Source organism: Lampris incognitus, chromosome 7 (genome assembly GCF_029633865.1).
Source record: "Lampris incognitus isolate fLamInc1 chromosome 7, fLamInc1.hap2, whole genome shotgun sequence".
NCBI lineage: Eukaryota > Metazoa > Chordata > Actinopteri > Lampriformes > Lampridae > Lampris > Lampris incognitus.
The window spans coordinates 66,257,672-66,276,497 of record NC_079217.1 but is presented as its reverse complement, the minus strand read 5'-3'; the positions used below and the strand labels follow the sequence as shown (position 1 = coordinate 66,276,497).

At 47.2% G+C, this 18,826-nt stretch overlaps 2 protein-coding genes across 5 annotated transcripts in view; both read left to right on the top strand.

Moving 5' to 3' along the window:
* Positions 1–841: 841 nt before the first annotated feature.
* cldn15lb (claudin 15-like b) lies at positions 842–13,269 on the top strand. 3 transcript variants are annotated; one of them, XM_056283702.1, is made up of 7 exons: positions 842–961; positions 2,402–2,638; positions 5,969–6,133; positions 8,797–8,883; positions 10,868–10,949; positions 11,477–11,590; positions 12,327–13,269. In XM_056283702.1, the coding sequence occupies exons 2-7, from the start codon at positions 2,422–2,424 to the stop codon at positions 12,415–12,417; spliced, it is 756 nt and encodes a 251-aa protein (XP_056139677.1). In that variant the 5' UTR covers positions 842–961; positions 2,402–2,421; the 3' UTR covers positions 12,418–13,269. The 3 variants fall into 3 exon arrangements, with proteins under 3 accessions (XP_056139677.1, XP_056139679.1, XP_056139678.1); XM_056283703.1 differs by having other exon boundaries at positions 895–961; positions 2,407–2,638; XM_056283704.1 differs by lacking the exon at positions 8,797–8,883.
* A 2,857-nt stretch (positions 13,270–16,126) lies between these two features.
* atg16l1 (ATG16 autophagy related 16-like 1 (S. cerevisiae)) overlaps positions 16,127–18,826 on the top strand; it is a 39,220-nt gene continuing 36,520 nt past the window's right edge. For both annotated transcript variants that reach the window (XM_056282975.1, XM_056282976.1), the window contains exons 1-2: positions 16,127–16,260; positions 17,960–18,071. In XM_056282975.1, the coding sequence (XP_056138950.1) occupies positions 17,966–18,071 (106 nt within the window). In that variant the 5' untranslated portion in view covers positions 16,127–16,260; positions 17,960–17,965. The remainder of the gene's footprint in view (positions 16,261–17,959; positions 18,072–18,826) is intronic.

Sequence of the window (18,826 nt, the reverse complement as noted above, 5' to 3'; positions counted from 1 at the left end):
CACGTGCTTCAGAGATCACACTACAAAAGCAAAACACGTGTCTAAAAGATGGAGGACACAGAGGACAGACAGCACATCCGGCGGATGAAAATAAGTGAAGGCTTCCCCTTTACCTTCAGACTGCGTTTACATGGCGGTAGAAAAGGTGGATTTATTGTGGTAGTCCGGCTGAAAGTGGACTTTTAAAACACGTCAACGTGTTAGTCCGGCTGAAATCCTGCTACCTGGACTTTGTGGGAGTGGGACTAACACACTAGATGATGAGGATGGCGGGGGATTTACTCTGGCATGTATACGCTCCAGTCGGCCCCGAACTGGCCTAAGCGTTCTGCGCATGCTCCGTAGTTCCCGCGGCGGTCTTTCACCCAATAGCAACCAGCTGAAAGGGGGCATAGCGCCACCTACCGTACCGGGGTGGGACATACTTCCGTCATTAAATGGATTCTCCCCCGGTTCTTGTGTACCGGGACAACGGCAGTAGTCCAGGTACATGGCCTAGCCGAGCCGGATCCGCAGCTCCACTTGACTGTGCAGGTAAACGCGCCGAGTGTCGGTGGTTAAAAAGCTGTGGGCCACGTCACAGATCTAGCCGGAAGCCTTTAAAAGTGCCATTTACACCTCTGCTCCCTGCACTGTGGCTCAACTCCTCCTCTTCCTCCTCCGAGGTCTGTCCAGATCACATCTCCCCCTGCTCCCTCTGCATCCGTCCGCTGAGCGCTCCTGGTAGAGTCACGCCCTCCTGTTGTCCTCTGGTGGAGAGCAGAGGCTTCACCTGACGTCACGTCAGCCGTGTTTGGACAAACTGAAGCTTTGGGATTTCCACAGGTTCAATGACCCCAAAACCACAAGCCACAGAGCGGAGAGCAGAGGCCACAGAGCGGAGAGCAGCTCCAGCACGGTGGACTTGGACTCGGTAGGTCCTCACAGGAAGCAGACCTTCACAGCCCTTCTGAGGATTCTGGTAAGAAACGGGTTTGTTTCTTCTGTGGTCTGCTTGTTAAAGGAAATGCCACATCAGTCACAGCTACAAGTATCAGCTTTCCTAAATCTCACAAATTCATAAAACACACGTTTGTGTTTTCCTGGAGCACCTCAGACAATGTTCTTGTGAATGTGATGAACTCTTCTGTTGTCTTCTGGGTCCAAATGACCCACAACAGCGTTTAACAGCAGAGAGGAGACCCTGAAGGAACTTTTGTCAACCTGAAATGGGGAGACTTTTCCTAGAAGGACCCCAACATTAGAAACAGTGAAACAGGGTTTTTGTTCATATTTCCATGAAAGCTGTCCACCACTAGGGTACTAAGATGGTCTTGGGGTCACGTGACCCTATAAAAACGAGGGGTGTCCACTGATTAGATGCAGTCTTTCTGCAGTGTGGAGAGAGAAAACCCAGATAGTGACACAGTTTGTGGTGAATGACAGGTCGCGTCTTCGTGCATAATAGAATCGGGGTTTAAAATTAAATCCAGTTGCTTTAATTTAGAGGTTTAATGAAGGCGGCTCATAAATGACCCTGTGGACAAGGGCAGTGTACGCAGTGTGTGGACAACACGAGGGCTACACGGATTTATATGACCAGTATGTATCAGACATGTGACCATCGATCTTCTGAAGGCTGATGGAACTTGGAACTGAAGGTCCAACAGACGATAACAGACGACAGGGCCACACTTTCAACTCCAGGCCGTTCATTGGGCAGAAATAACCAAGAAATATACAAATTAAACTGATGGAAGTGAAGTGTGACGAGTAGTAATGAGAGTAACAGATGAGCAAAACAGGGTGGTGTGTATACCTGGTGCCATCATAATGACATGTTAGATATGATCTACAGCACACACTGTGGGGCACAAATTCACACGTCATTACCCCAAACAGTGTTCTGATTCCTTTGTGTCACAGGGATGAACCCTATCTGTTAGACTGGAACATCACATGTATTGTACTTGTGTAGAACTTGGTTATGTGTGTGTGTGTGTGAGATGGATGGTCGGTAAGTTAGAGTCCCTGATGACAGGTTGAGCATGTGACTTGTATGATCATGAAGACTTGTGTCTGTAATGCATCGGAGTTGCCTTTTGTTTTGTGGAGTCTGCATTTCTGTCCAGAAGTGTACAAGTCCACCAGAAGACTTTAGATTTAATGTTGTTCTGTTGGACATCGGAGTCCTTAGAAAATCTTCATCAGGAGAGTTTAAAGATCCTACGTGACCCCTTGGTTACGAGTCTGGTATTGTATTCAGACAGATTTCTTCAGTCTGACTTTGGCTCCAGTTACATATCGACGTACTTCTCTTTGTCTCTGACACTTATAAAAGAGCCTGGCCGTCCTCAGCTATCCAATGGCTCCGGCCCCTTCTGATGACATCACTATCTTATCCCCCTCTCATTCGTCCTAGGCCAGTTGGAGGCGGTGGTCATGGCGGTGGCTCTCCAGGTCGTGGGTTTGGTTCTGGGCGTGCTGTCCTGGTGCCTGCAGTCCAGTTGTACCAGTTCACAGGTGTGGAAGTTTCGCAGCCAGTCGGACTCGGTGAGCAGCAGTGTCCAGCACTTCGAAGGCCTGTGGATGAGCTGCGCCGCCACATCACTGGGTTCCATTCAATGCAACCGATACCAGACCATCTTGGGACTGCCAGGTCAGAAACAACATGGTTTACTGAAGAAATACTAGAGAAAAAAATACATGTTCTTTTTTCTCCCCCTTTTTCTCCCCAATATTACTTGGCCAATTACCCTATTTTCCAAGCTGTCCCGGGCGCTGCTCTACCCCCTCTGCCGAGCCAGGGAGGGCTGCAGACTACCACATATCTCCTCCGATACAAGTGGAGTCACCAGCCGCTTCTTTTCACTTGACAGTGAGGAGTTACATCAGGGAGACGTAGCAAGTGGGAGGATCACGCTATTGATTAAGTCACACCAGTTGACTTCTTTTTAACTATGGGTACACACAGGAGCCCTGTATTTTGAGAGTGAAGAGCTTGAGATGGAATGTACTGTACTGTACTGTACTGTACTGTGCTGTACTAAGGAGATCAGACAGGTAAGATGGGGCAAGCCCATTTAGGATTGTATAAGTCAGCAGAAGCACCTTGAAGTCTGAGCTAACATGGATATGGAGCCAAGGAAGGGAGGCAAGAATTGGTGTAATATGGTCACATTTCCTAGATTCAGTTAGGATTCTAGCTGCAGCATTCTGAACCATCTGAAGACTTTTAGTACTAAAATGTGGCAGACCTGAAAACAGAACATTAACATAACCAAGTCTGGATGAAACAAATGCATGTATTAGAGTCTCTGTGTCAGCCATGGCCAGGCAAGACCAAATTTTAACTACGCTACATAAGGGGAAAAGGTAGTCTTGTTGATTTCTTTAATGTGCTTATCAAAGGAAAGGCTGGGATCAAACGTAACAACAAGATTTTTCGCTGCCACAATTTGTGAAATCACCTAGTCAATTGTTATGGTTACTTGATCAAATTTGTGTCTGTGTCTAGCAGGGCCAATGACCAGCATCTCAGCTTTGTCCGAATTTAAAAGGAGAAGGTTTAGTGACATTCAACTTTTCACAGTAGCCAAGCAGGCCTCTAAGTTAATCATTTGAGTATGATCATCAACCCTTATAGGCACATACAACTGAGTATCATCAGCATAGCAATTGAAATTTATTCCATAACTATGTATAATTTGGCCAATAGGTGAAATATAAAGAGAGAAATGTAGAGGCCAAGAACTGAGCCCTGAGGTACCTCATATTTAATATCAGATAATTTTGATGTAATATTACTATAGCAGACACAATGTGTTCTTCCAGATAAGTAGGACTTGAGCCAACAGAGAGCTAAGCCAGAGACACCAAAATTACAATTTAATCTGTCTAATAGTATACAGTGATCAGTGGTGTCAAAGGCTGCACTGAAGTCCAATAGTAGAAGCACAGAAGTGGAATCAGAGTCGATCGCCAGTAGAAGATCGTTCACCACTCTGGTCAGAGCAGTTTCAGTGGAGTGACCGGCACTGAAAGCTGATTGAAAAGGTTCATACAGATGGTTTTCTTCTATATGGGTCGAAAGTTGTTGATACGCAGCTCTCTCTAATACTTAAGAAAAGAATGGATGATTAGAGACTGGTCAACAATTATTAAGAGACCCTGGATCGATGTGCAGTTTTTTAAGTAGAGGTTTAACCACAACTGTCTAAAAACTGCTGGGAAGTGCCAGTAGTAAGAGATAAATTAACGATGTATAGCATTGTAGGTCCCAGGAAAGGCCAGAGGTCTTTAAAAAGTTTTGCTGGTAAGCGATCAAGTAGGCAAGCAGTTGGTTTAGAAGCTGACACGAGCTTAGTCAAAGTATCAAGAGAGATATTTTCAAAAGCTGTAATAACAGGGAGTGTCAGTGACTCATTGTATAGATATGAATTTGGTAAGACGGGATCTGCAGGAGTAGCTGGAGTTGAAGAACTAATTTTGTCTATCAGGAATCAGGAATAAATTTATTGTCATTTCTTTCACGTACTTACATGCACAAAAGAAACAACATTCCATTTCCCCCAGCCCACAGCAGCGCGACACAAAAGACAAAAACACACATCCTAAATTTCCCAAAAGTGACACCACCAAAAACATACAAAAACAGAGAGAACAAAGCAAAAAAACAAAACAAAACACAAACAGTTAACAACACAGTCCACTCAGTGCAACACAGTCCAAAAATGCCACTGTCCAGAGAACAAATGCTGGCCAGGATGACCGTCGGAACTGCCGATCTGCATGGGCTAGCAGCTAGCTTAGCCTGCCCCACTTCCACATCCTATCAGACTGCCCTCGGTGTTTCCTCCTTGGGTGCAGCTCCAGCTGGGCCATGGTCCCTAGACCCACCAGACACAGCAGACCAGGCACCCGCAGCCGATCCAACACCAGCTCTCCCAGCCAGACGCCTTCGACACACCTCTCCACACTCTACACAACGACACAAAAGCACAGTCAACGCTAGGCAAGGCCGCCGCCAGACCACCCTCGATGTTATCGGAACTGCCGGTCTGCATGGGCTAGCAGTTAGCTTAGCCTGCCCCGCTTCCTGTCAGATCGCCTTTGGTGTTACCTCATTGGGCACAGCTCCGATCAGGACCATGGTCCCTCCCTGGGCCCACCAGACACAGCAGACCAGGCACCCCCAGCCGATCCAATGCCAGCTCTCCCAGCCAGACGCCTTCGACACACCTCGTCGCACTCTACATGATGACACTAAAACACAGTCAACGCTAGGCAAGGCCGCACCTCCAGACCGCCCATGGTGTTATCGGAACTACCAGTCTGCATGGGCTAGCAGTTAGCTTAGCCTGCCCCACTTCCTGTCAGATCGCCCTTGATGTTACCTCTTTGGGCGCAGCTCCGATTAGGGCCATGGTCCCTGGGCCCACAGGATGCAGCAGACCAAGCTCTCCCAGCCAATCCAGCGCCAGCTCTCCCAGCCATCAAATGAAGACAAAACAAACTTAGACGCAGACGTGGACAAAGACACTGCATGGACAGTACTGGGTGAGGCCGCCGCAAACGTATGTTTGTGCCGCCATCTTCCCACACCGGTATAGGGTGAGGCCGCTGCAAACGCGAATTCGCGCCGCCATCTTTCCACACCGGAAGCAGAAACCTTTATGATCTCACCAACCTTATTGCAGAAAAAGTCTAGAAACTCATGGGTTGTGAAAGGTGAGCACTCACTAGACAGCTGCTTTTAGTCAGTTTAGATACAGTGTCAAAGAGAAATCTGGGGTTAGGTTTATTAATATTGATTAAGTGAGAGAGATACGCTGCTTTTGCAGCAGATGAAGCGCACTTGTATTTCAGTGAACACTCATGCCAAGATAGGTGAAAAACTTCCAGTTTTGATTTTCACCATTTATGTTCCAGTCTCCTGCAGGCCCGCTTAAGATTATTTACACGCCCTCTCCATTTTGTTTTGTCTAAGATTACATGCAGGGCTGTCGGGCTCTGATGGCCCTGTCTCTGATTCTGGGTCTGACCGCCATCATTACCTCTGTTCTGGGACTAAAATGCACCAAACTGGGACGAACCACTGAGCAGACCAAATGCAAGATGGCCCTGACCGGTGGCATCCTGTTCATCTTGTCAGGTATCCACCCACTTCCTTTGAAATCACAGCACCCATCAGCAGTTCCATTACATCCCTGATGAAGAGTGTTTTGTTTACTCTATCTATCTATCTATCTATCTATCTATCTATCTATCTATCTGGGACAGTTTATCAGATTAAAAATGATGATAAGATGATACCATGTGATTAATAAATCCTTATCATAAATAGATAAGCCATGACTACCGTTTAACATTTCAGTTATATATATCCATCCATCCATCCATTATCCAAACCGTTTATCCTGCTCTCAGGGTCGCGGGGATGTGGAGCATATCCCAGCAGTCACTGGGCGGCAGGCGGGGAGACACCCTGGACAGGCCGCCAGGGTATCACAGGGAGATATATATATATATATATATATATATATATATATATATATATATATATATATATATATATATATATATATATATATCCCCCTCTCACCCTTTTTCGGGTGGTGCGTGTCTTCCTCAAGCTCAGGTCCTTTACCAGAGAGGCCTGTGAGTTTGAGGGTTCTGCACAGTATCTTAGCTGTTCCTAGGACTGCACTCTTCTGGATAGAGATCTCAGATGTTGTTCCTGGAATCTACTGTGGCCACTCTCCCAGTTTGGGGGGGTCACAGCCTATAGTGGTCTTATTACCACTATGACTACCGTGGATTTCCCCTTCCACATCCGATCTAGTTTCTTTAGCTTCTCATGCTCTTTCTTCCTGATATTGCCATCACTCAGGATTGCTACATCAATCACTACTGCTGTCTTCTGTCCCTTGTCGACCACCACAATGTCTGGTTGGCTAGCCAGCACCTACTTGTCAGTCTGGAACTTGAAGTCCTACAGGAGAATGGCAGAGCTAAGGCTCTGCCATTTTCAAACACCTTTAGCGGTGTGTCCCATTTGGACTTGGGAACTTCCAGTCTGTATTCAGTACAGATGTTCCTGTACACTATCCCAGCCACTTGGTTATGCCTTTCAGTGTACATCGCTGTTGATCCTGGCTCGGTGGATCACTGAGTCAAGTCTCGGTCATTCCTGCCATACAGCTTGATGTCATCCATGTATAGGAGGTGGCTGATGGTAACGCCACTTCTGAACTTGTATCCATAACCACCCTTTGTGATGATCTGACTAAGGGGGTTCAGGCCTATGCAGAACAGCAGCGGGGATAGTGCACCACCTTGGTATATGCCACTTTTTTTGTATCCCTTTTTCTCCCCAATTGTATTTGGCCAAATACACCACTTGGATAATTACCCCACAACTGCGGGCATCCGCCCTGACCCAAGAAAGACGGAGGCCATCACGGAGATGAAGGAGCCCACAAATGAGAGCAAGTTAAGGAGTTTTCTTGGGATGGTCAATCAAGCTGGGAAAGTCCATTCCCCAGCTAGCTGAAAAAGATGAGCCACTCCACGACTTCCTCCCGAAGAAAAACTGCTGGGTCTGGGATGTTTGTTTACCATTGGATGGCATTTAAAGCGCTGAAGAAAGCACTGTCTTCTCCTCCTGTGCTGACCATGTATAACCCAAACAGAGACACCAAAGGGTCAGCTGATGCATCATAATATGGCTTGGGAGGCGTTCTTCTCCAGAGATGGGAGGACAAATGGAAACGACCAATTGTGTCTGTAGGGACACCTGGCCAAGCCAGAGGTAACCTACATACATTTCTGACTTACTGACCTGGTATACACCCCCTCGACCATTAAGATCCGCAGATGGAGCCCTGCGGGTTATTCCCAGATCTTGGTTTGTTACAAAGGGTGCTCGGGCTTTTGCTGTATGGAACTCTCTTCCTGTTGAACTAAGACCAACCAAGTCTGTAGCTTCTTTTAAATCTCGTCTTAAAACTTTCCTTTTTATGAAAGCTTTTACAAATGTTTGATATTTGTTTTTATTTATTTATAATTTTTTTATTTTTACTCTTACTTATTTGTTCTTACTCTTATGTTTGCCTTGTCTGGTTTTATTTCTTTATTTCTTTGTAAAGCACTTTGTAACATGGTTTTAGAAAAGTGCTGTATAAATAAAGCTATTATTATTATTATTCACCTTCGCCACCTCTATTTCTTGCATCCTCACCATTCCTCTGTCCTCCCTCTCATTCACGCATATGTAGTCTGTCTTGCTCCCGCTGACTTTCATTCCTCTTCTCTCCACTGCATACCTCCACCTCTCCAGACTCTCCTCAACCTGCTCCCTACTCTCACTACAGATCACAATGTCATCCGCAAACACCATCGTCCATGAGGACTCCTGCCTGATTTCATCCACCAACCTGTCCATCACCATTGCAAACAAGAAAGGCTCAGAGCCAATCCTTGATGTAATCTCACCTCCACCTTGAGCCCATCCGTCATTCCTACTGCACACCTCACCACCTCACCGCACACAATGCAACTCCTTCTGGCCTTCTCTATACTTCTCCATCAACATTCTCAAAGCAAACATCACATCTGTGGTGCTCTTTCCTGGCATGAAACCACACTGCTGCTCGCTGATCATCACCTCTCCTCCTCTTAACCTAGCTTCTATTACTCTTTCCCAAATCTTCATGCTGTGGCTGATCAACTTTATACCTCTGTAGTTGTTACAGTTCTGCACATCACCCTTGTTCTTGAAAATCGGTACCAGTATGCTTCTTCTCCACTCCTCAGGCATCCTCTCACTTTCCAAGATTGTGTTAAACAATCTAGTGAAAAACCCCACTGCCATCTCTCCTAAACACCTCCATGCCTCCACAGGTATGTCATCAGGACCAACTGCCTTTCCACTCTTCATCCTCTTCATAGCTGCCCTCACTTCCTCCTTGCTAATCCACTGAACTTCCTGATTCACTATCCCCACATCATGCAACCTTCTCTCTCTCTCATTGTCTTCATTCATCAGCCCTTCAAAGTACTCCTTCCACCTTCTCTACACGCTCTCCTCATTTGTAAGCACATTTCCATCTCTATCCTTCATCACCCTGAGTTGATAAAAAAGAAAAAAAAGAAAGCCACTTTTGTCATTGTACAGTTGTTTGGTTACAATGACATTTGTTTTCTGCATTTAACCCATCCTATTGCATAGGAGCAGTGAGCAGCTGTGGTGCAGCACCTTGGAACCAACTCCGGTTCTTTTGCCTATGGCCTTGGTCAGGCGCACAGCACAGTATTCTTTTTTTAACTTGCTGCACATCCTTCCCAGCTCGGTCCCTCTGTCTAGCCAATCGGTACAAGTCCTTTTCTCCTTCCTTAGTGTCTAACCTGTCATACAACTCACCATACACCTTTTCCTTTGCCTTCACCACCCCTCTCTTCACTTTACACTGTGGCTCCTTGTACTCCTGTCTACTTTCTTCATCTCTCTGACTATCCCACTTCTTCTTTGCCAACCTCTTCCTCTGTATACTTTGATGCACTTCCTCATTCCACCACCAAGTCTCCTTGTCTTCCTTCGTCTGTCCAAATTACACACCAAGTACTGTCCTCGCTGTCTCCCTCACTATTTCTGCAGTGGTTGCACAGCCATCCGGCAACTCTTCACTACCACCCATTTCTGGTCGTAACTCCTCCCTGAACTCCACACAACAGTCTTCCCTCTTCAACTTTCATTTGATCCTTGGCTCTGCCTTCACTCTCTTCCTCTTCTTGGTCTCAAAAGTCATCCTACAGACCACCGTCCAATGCTGCTTAGCTCTGTTCTCCCGTCACCACCTTGCAGTCTCCAATCCCTTTTAGATGGCGCCTCCTACATAAGATATAGTCCACCTGTGTGCACTTTCCTCCACTCTTGTACGTCACCCTGTGTTCCTCCCTCTTCTTGAAATATGTATTCACCACAGCCATTTCCATCCTTTTCGCAAAATCCACCACCATCTGTCCTTCCACATTTCTCTCCTTGACTCCATACCTTCCCATCACCTCCTCATCACCCCTGTTCCCTTCACCAACATGTCCATTGAAGTCCGCTCCAATCACCACTCTCTCCTCCTTGGGTACCCTCTCCACCACGTCGTCCAACTCACTCCAGAATTCTTCTTTCTCTTCCATCTCACACCCAACTTGCGGGGCATATGCGCTGATAACATTCAGCAATACACCTTCGATTTCCAGCTTCATACTCATCACTCTGTCTGTCTGACACTCTCTTCACCTCCAGCACGCTCTTGACATACTCTTCCTTCAGAATGACCCCTACCCCATTTCTCCTCCCATTCACACCATGGTAGAAGAGTTTGAACCCACCTCCGATACTCCTGGCCTTACTCCCCTTCCACCTGGTCTCTTGCACACACAGTATGCCTACCTTTCTTCTTTCCATCATGTCAGCCAGCTCTCTCCCTCTGCCAGTCATAGTGCCAACATTCAAAGTTCTGACTCTCACCTCCACACTCCTACCCTTCCTCCTCTCTAGCTGCCTCTGGACATGCCTTCCCCCTCTCCTTCACCCAACAATAGCATAGTTTCCACTAGTACCCTATTGGCCAACAGTACTGGTGGTGGTCGTTGGTAACCCGGGCCTCAACTGATGTGGTATGGAAATATGATTTATGGTCCACGTATTTGATTTGGCAAAGGTTTTACGCCGGATGCCCTTCCTGATGCAACCCTCCCCCTTTATCCGGGCTTGGGACCAGCACTAAGAATGCACTGGCTTGTGCATCCTCGGTGGCGGGGTTATGGAACATAGGATGTGCTGTGCTGGTTTAAAATCAGATTTTTTCTAACCTGTCTTGGTCTTTAGGTGTGTGTACTCTGATCGCCGTGTCCTGGTATGCTGCCCGCATAGTACAGGAGTTTCATGACCCATACCATGTAGGGGTCAGGTGAGTCCAACGCCAGTACAGACCAGTCTGAACCAGACACCACCAGACCCTCACATTAAAACAAGACATGAGGGTGTTGGTGTCTCTGTGAGTTGTGGTTCAGTGACTCCCGTCTCAGTCTCATGACAGATGACAGTAAACTGTTGTCCTGCTGAATGTTCTGGAAGTTTCTGTACTTTCCACTCTGACATTTTCCAATTGTTATTAATTATTATTCTCTTTTAAACAACGAGTAAAGGAAAACTGTTAACTCTGCTACTTCTACTACTACTAATACTTCTAATACTGCTACTGTTACTACTAGTAGTAGCACTAGTAGTGCTACTGTTACTACTAATACACACTTTGCAGTATCATTTACAACAATGGCGACACCAATAGTAGCAGGCAATACTAATAACAGCAATGTAATGTAATGTACTATTAGTGTACTTACTACTGTCAATACCACTGAAGAAGAACAGATTAAAACTAATATCGCACCTGGCTGGTCCGTCACGGACTAAACTGATTTGTGGTACTGGTAGGTTTGAGTTCGGTACTGGTCTCTATCTGGGATGGGCAGCCGCCGGTCTGGCCATACTGGGAGGCTCCATGCTGTGCTGTTCCTGTAGGAGAGACGCTCTGGCCCCGCCTGCAGGGTAAATATGAATATTACGTCACAATAATCGAATCTCATTTGTCTGGTTCTGGTTCTGGCTGCTGTCAGTGGGTTCACTTTATTACACATCCACATCACACCTTGTAACACAGGAATTGCCGGTTCGAATCCCGGTGTTGCCTCCAGCTTGGTCGGGCGTCCCTACAGACACAATCGGCCGTGTCTGCAGGTGGGAAGCCGGGTGTGGGTATGTGTGCTGGTTGCTGCACTAGCGCCTCCTCTGGTCGGTCAGGGCGCCTGTTCGGGGGGGAGGGAGAACTGGGGGGAATAGTGTGATCCTCCCACGTGCTACGTCCCCCTGGTGAAACTCCTCACTGCCAGGTGAAAAGAAGCAGCTGGTGACTCCACATGTATGGGAGGAGGCATGTGGTAGTCTGCAGCCCTCCCCGGACCGGCAGAGGGGGTGGAGCAGAGACCAGGACGGCTCGGAAGAGTGGGGTGATTGGCCAAGTACGATTGGGGAGAAAAAGGGGGTAAAAAATCCCCCCCAAAAAAAGCTACTTAACATTTGATTTCCCTGAGGAAACTCCCCTCCCCCCACGCGCAGCATGGCGTGGTAGTCTGGGTGTGGCCCTTTGCTGTGTGTGTGACGTCACGCGGCGGTCAGTCGTCCTCCTCCTCCTGCCGAGGCGGGAAACTCTTCATAAAGCTGCAGACGTGCTGTTTTCCATCGCTGTGCTGTCGTCACGTTACATTCTCCCTGTGTTTCCCTACAGGCAGTACTCCTACAACTACTCCACGAAGGGGGGAGGACAGAGCATCTACAGATCGGTGTCTGAGTCCGCCAGCTCCAAAGCTTATGTTTAGCACACCTGGACCAGATTACTGTGTTACTTCTTTATTTTCCACTTATTTACAACTGCTACTCATCCTGGGGTCCCCTTCCTGACGGGCTGAGGGAAGGGGAAGACTTATAAATGGGGTCAAAAGACCAAATCTAATCTGAGACCAAAAGTTGTTCTGATGGCGCCCCAGACAGCATCCGGATGTGGGCCACTTCAGGCAGTGATCCGGCACTGGTGGTCTTCTTCTGGCCCTGACAGAACAGACGTGAGCCTGAAGTGGCCCACATGTATAATAGCAAATATGGTCCAAATGTGCCAGATCACATGTGGGCCTTTTCTGGCAAAGCTGCGGTGCTCTTGGCAACATGTGGTCTGGATGTGACCCTGAAGTGGCCTGTGTGGTAAATGGTGAATATGGCCCAAATATCACAAAACAAATATGGCCACCTTTGACAAATATGTGGCACATGCGGCATTGCCATGGCTTGGTTCTGGCAAACGGGAGCAGACCACCCAAGTACCATCATTCCACACGGCATGTGGGCCGGATGAAGTGTCGGGTGTGGCACGGGTCCGGGCCACAGCAACTTTGCTCTCTGGGGCAGACGCAGCAGGACGGCAGCCATCTTGTAATTTCCCTGAACTGATTCTCTATAATTTGCGTTGGCGTGGGCTGGAATTACGAACCGTACAGAGAAAAATATCCATGGCAGAACCAAGCAAAAAGCCCAAACCAGAATGTTAGAAGCTCGGTGACATTTTGGAGGTCGTGACCTCTGACCCCCACAGGTCTCTTCCATTTCACATTTACTTTCCTGTTGACTGTTGAAGTGTTGTGATTTTAAGGTTGACATATGTTGTAAATAAAATAACTAATGTACACCTTTGTACAGTTCATCGCCTGTCAGTTAGCATGCAGGAAGGGTTTGAGCCCGCGGGGCAAGCGGCTCTGTGCACCACTGCAGTCCACTGACTTCCGGTTTCTACTGCAGCGGTGGCACCAGTTTCCTGTTTGTTGGCGTGTGTTGTTGACAGTGGCGTATTTTTGGCGATGCCTGCAGGATTTACAAGTCCACCACATGCACACAGCTGTCCACACACTCCACCTGCACCCACCTGCACACGGGTGGAGCGTTTCAAGTTGTACACATCAAGTTAGGCCCACAGTGACGAGGAAGAGTCTCTTCCCCCTCCTAGTGACTGGTGACGCCACCTCATCAGTCACGGATGCTCGTCAGGGTCCCGCTGTAATCCATGTTATCCGGTCAGACCTGGACCCAGCCTGGCCTCCGACCGGTGTGAGCGTCTTGCTGCTGATAGCCCATCCTCACTACAGCCGTTACAACGCCTGTTAACGCGTCACGTGCTTCGGATGGGTCAGCATAAAATGAAGAAGGCGTGTCTGGAGAGAAACAGAGGGGGGAAAGTTTAGCCATCAGGGGTTTCTCTTTAGGGCCGGAGCCACCCCTGCCCCAGGCAGAGGGCAGCTCCCGTCTTACATGCAGCGGCGCCACCACATGTCAGCAAGAGCGAATCGATAACGAGCTCCTTCATATCAGTTGGAAAAATAATATTAAACTTTTAATTATTAAACTTATATACTCCATTAAATTAATAATAATAGTATTAAATGAACACTATTTAATCAATTTTATTAATTATACAACAATAAAATATAATTTATTAAATTTATGTTAACATTTAATAAAGATTATTCATAAATTAATAATTAAATTACTACGTTAATAATTAAATGAATATATTCTGGAAATGTATGAAATTAATATATTCACCGTGTCAGGAAATCTGTTGTGAATACATGTGTGTCAGGAGGACTTCATCTTCTTCATTTAATTCACCTTTGAAATTAACTGAATCAGACATCCATCCACCCATCCATCCATCCATCCATCCACCCACCCATCCATCCACCCTTCCATCCACACATCCATCCATCCATCCATCCACCCACACATCCATCCACACATCCACACATCCACCCACCCATCCATCCACACATCCATCCATCCATCCATCCATCCACACAACCATCCATCCACCCACCCACCCATCCATCCATCCATCCACACATCCACACATCCACCCACCCACCCATCCATCCATCCACACATCCACACATCCACCCACCCATCCATCCACACATCCATCCATCCATCCATCCACACAACCATCCATCCGTCCATCCATCCATCCATCCACACATCCATCCATCCACGCATCCATCCATCCATCCACCCAGCCAGCCATTATCCAAAGTGCTTACCCTGCTCTCAGGGTGGCGGGGATGCTGGAGCCGGTCCGGTTCTCACAAAACCCAACGCCAGGGTGGGATTTGCTATGAAGCCATGTGCTCTCCAAGATGTCGGGCCTTACATTTGTGTTACTTGTTAATTAGGAAATTCAGAAGCCACATTTACAGCCGTGTCAACATACACAAGTGGTGTTACCTCGGCACAGGGTTTCACCTCACAAGTGTCTCGTTTGGGAAAATGGGAACAAGCCAAATGGGAATAAGTCTCTTTTCTCAACAGACTGCAGCTGCAGCTGGAGGCTTCTCCTTTTTCTCCAACATCTGGTTTTCCAAAGGCATCGTCTCTGCGGACCAAACGCTTAACGATGGTGGACCGTTGCAGAATTATTCCCAAGTCCTGTTAGAGTCCACGAGCCGTGGCTGTGACCGGACAGACTGCACCGTTGTTATGGGGCAGTTCCCTCTGGGGTCAACATCCGCCAGCGCTTCACGCTGGGGAACATTTCTGTGCCCTTTACTCGTGGGGGTCCAGTACATCCCAACAAAGCTGGGAGCTTGATGTGTCTGACTGACAGACCTTCTCCTCGGTGCTGCTCACCTGCAGGGACCTCAACCCAACCTGCAGCCCAGTTTCCCTCGGGCACGGATAAGGTATTCTGATGCTTCTGAGGACTTACCGTTTCCCCCATACATGATATCCAAAACAAGTGATGGAGAAGGACAGGATCAGGAACTAGTATCCTAGAGGGACAGCTCAGGGTGGACGGTCTGGAGACAAAGCAAGAGAGACAAGATGGAGATGGTGTGGACATGTGTGGAGGAGAGATGCTGGGTATACTGGGAGAAGGATGCTGAATATGGAGCTGCCAGGGAAGATGAGAAGAGGAAGGCCAAAGAGGAGGTTTATGGAGGTGGTGAGGGAGGACATGCAGGTGGCTGGTGTGACAGAGGAAGATGCAGAGGACATGAAGAGATGGAAACGGATGATCCGCTGTGGCGACCCCTAACGGGAGCAGCCGGAAGGAGTAGTAGAAAACGTTGAAAACAAAAACACCTTTTTTTTCTTTTTATGGTTGGGTTTGATTTATTTATTGATTTGCTTTATTTATTCATTTATTTGTCTATTCATTTATTTGATTTATTTTGATTAATTGATTTGCTTTTATTTTGATTGATTTTTCTTTTTATGGTTGTTATGTTTTATTAATTGATTTGCTTCCTTCATAAATGTTTTTTTGTTGTTGATACCATCCTGTATATATATATATACACATATATATGTATATATATATACACACATACACACACACACACACACACATACATACATACACACGTATATATAACGAGAAAACAAATACACCGCCCGCCCACCCAATAAAAGTAATGACGTCATTTTCCTGCGCCATTCCCGGAAACGCTGCTAGCTGTTGGAGCCAAAGTGGATTTGAAGTGAGACGAGGCGGCTGAAGAAGCAGGCGTTGGCTAGCGCGTCTGTTTTGCTTGATTTAAGACCCAAAACCGCTCCAGTTCCGACGCTACATACCGTTGGCAGACCGCAAGCCGCCGTCCTCCGGGGCAGGGGTAGATGGTGTGAGTCTTCCGGTGCCCTTGTCTCTCTAATCCTGTGCGCTTTGCGAATTCCTGGAGCTAAGAGCGTGTTAGCGTGCGAGCCAGCCAGCCAGCCCGCCCGCCCGCCCGCCCGCCCGCAGTAGCGCAGGGGCAGCGCTAGCTGTGGCGTTAGCGCGCCAGCTAGCCGCTAGCTAAACACATGTTAGCGTCTGTCTGTCTGGCTGTTACGCTAGCATGCTAAGCCGAGCAGCGTAGTGGAGTAGCTAGCTAGCTAGCTAGCTCAGCCGCCGGGCAGGCTCGCTAACCAGAGCCGGGGCATCAACTTGTCGGGTGTTTTGGGGTCTCCCGCGGGGATTGGGGTTAGGCGGCGTTGGGCTGCGCTGCGCTCCTTTAACCGGCCAGCGGCTCAGACCTTCTGACGCAGACGTTCACAGCGAGACGTGCACGAGACGTGCACATGCAGAAACACAAAGACTAACGAGGAGACATCACCACCAGGCCAAGCGTCTTTTACCAGTGGATGCATGTCGCTTTTAGTGAGCTGCCATCTGGGAATCGAACCCAGTTGGCTTGAACCCCCTAACATCAGCTGCGGTGGGCCCGGAACCCACTCATTCTCGCTTGCTGTTGGTCTGTATACAGGACTTCCCGGTAACACTTTGTAATAACTACACAAATGAAGCTTTAGTTAAGTTTCAGTAACTTCTGACTTCATCATGTGTAAAGCAAGACATGCGCCAATGGTTAGTGAGTGTGTTAATAGATGGTTTATAAATACTTACTAATACTGCAGTTCATGCACACAAGTACGTCTAAGTAGTTGTTAATCATGTACTTACACTTTCTGATCCTGTAGACCGGGGTGGGTAGTCTTATCCAGAAAGGGCCAGTGTGGGTGCAGGTTTTCATTCCAGCCAAGCAGTTGCACACCTGTGTCCCCTAATCAAGTTCCTCAGCCAAGACTCTCCTGGTTGGTTAGTGGGACCAGGTGTGCAACTGCTTGGTTAGAACAAAAACCTGCACCCACACTGGCCCTTTCTGGATACGACTGTCCACCGCTGCTTGAGACCTTTGGTGAGTCTCAAGGTGCCGCTGGCCTTTCGGTCTCACGTACGTGTAAGTGCTCTGTAAGGCATAGATAGTCCTCACTTTAGATGAGCTCATGCAAAATACTTCACTAACAACTAGTAACGACCTGAATTAATCATGAATTGCAGTATTAATACGTATTTATAAAACATCTGTTAACACTAACTAATTGGCGCATGTCTCGCTTTACAAATGATGAATTCAGTAGTTACTAATACGTAACTAGTGCGTCATTTGTGTAGTTATTATAAAGTGTTACTGACTTTCCTACAACTACGTTAATTATTAGAGGCCAGTATTTCTGTGGTTTGGAATTAGATTTTGTCAGCCGGCTTCATCTTGCCTTCACGGATCAGTCATCGGCTCACTGAAAGTTGCAGTACTGCAGTAAAAGCTTAGATCAGACTCAATCTGGTCCTAGGGTAACACTAGTCCTGCTGGTGTTCTACTCTCCCAGTATCAAGTATTGGTACCTGAGGACCAGATTGAGAACAAATAGCTTAGATGATCGTCATTTATAGCCATTAAACCTGCGCCTTCCTGCATGGCAGAAAACAGCAACTCTTCAGTCACTTTGCATGGCGAGAAGTCTGAGTTCTCCTAATGTTTTCTTCTATTTATGTCTGCTCAGGTGGTCATGGCGGAGCGGCGTGTGGCGTGTACATGGAAGAGACACATCGCAGAGCAGCTCAGACAGCGGGATAGAGTTCAACGCCATGCCTTTGAAGAGATCATCCACCAATGTATGTACAGCAGAGGAGTTCGAGTCTGAGCCGTGTCACATATAGATGTTCCATTTAAAATCCGAGGTGGAAATTTCTGATTTTCGACCCCGAAGTGTTCCAGGTGCATGATGCCAAATGTAAACAAAAAACATGGCTGACTGTCTGTGAACCGTGGCAAACTTTCAGAGATTGTTTACCATAACCAGCTACCTAATAATATTGGTCAAAAACCTTTTGACATCAATTTACATGCAGAGTAGGTTTTACTGTATGATAGTATGTATTATTTGGGTAAAAAAAGTTCATTAAGGGGTGTGGATTTAGAAGACTGATGGAGGTGTCCATGTATAAAGGATATAAAGGGGTGTAGATGTAGAGAACAGTGATGGAGGTGTGAGTTAGACTGAAGGTAACAGCTTTGTAGAACATCTCATCCCAGTTTCTCGAAAGTATACCCAGAGAGCTTAGTTGCCTTTCTACTTACTTTGCATTTCATTGGTCTAATGCGGCGGATGCCACACGGGTCGCCTGCGTCACATGGTTCTCGTCGTCTCGCCATCAAATTTGTATGAAGATTATTGGCCAACCTGTGGCACACTCCTTTCAAGTAACTCAATAAGAGTATGTGCAGACTTCACAGCATCTCTTCTGACTCCCCACATGTTTTAACAGGAGAATACCAACTTCTGCCCTCTAATGGGCAACCTAGAGTCCCCCCATTTAAACACAACCGGTTGAAGAATTCACCCCCCCCCTTTACTCTCCTCAATTGT

Excerpts from the sequence above, each read along its gene's own strand:
- cldn15lb (XM_056283702.1), top strand. The coding sequence starts at position 2,422 with ATGGCGGTGGCTCTCCAGGTCGTGGGTTTGGTTCTGGGCGTGCTGTCC. Across the intron at positions 2,639-5,968 it reads GACCATCTTGGGACTGCCAG|ATTACATGCAGGGCTGTCGG; the intron begins GTCAGAAACAAC and ends GTTTTGTCTAAG. Across the intron at positions 11,591-12,326 it reads GCTCTGGCCCCGCCTGCAGG|GCAGTACTCCTACAACTACT; the intron begins GTAAATATGAAT and ends GTTTCCCTACAG.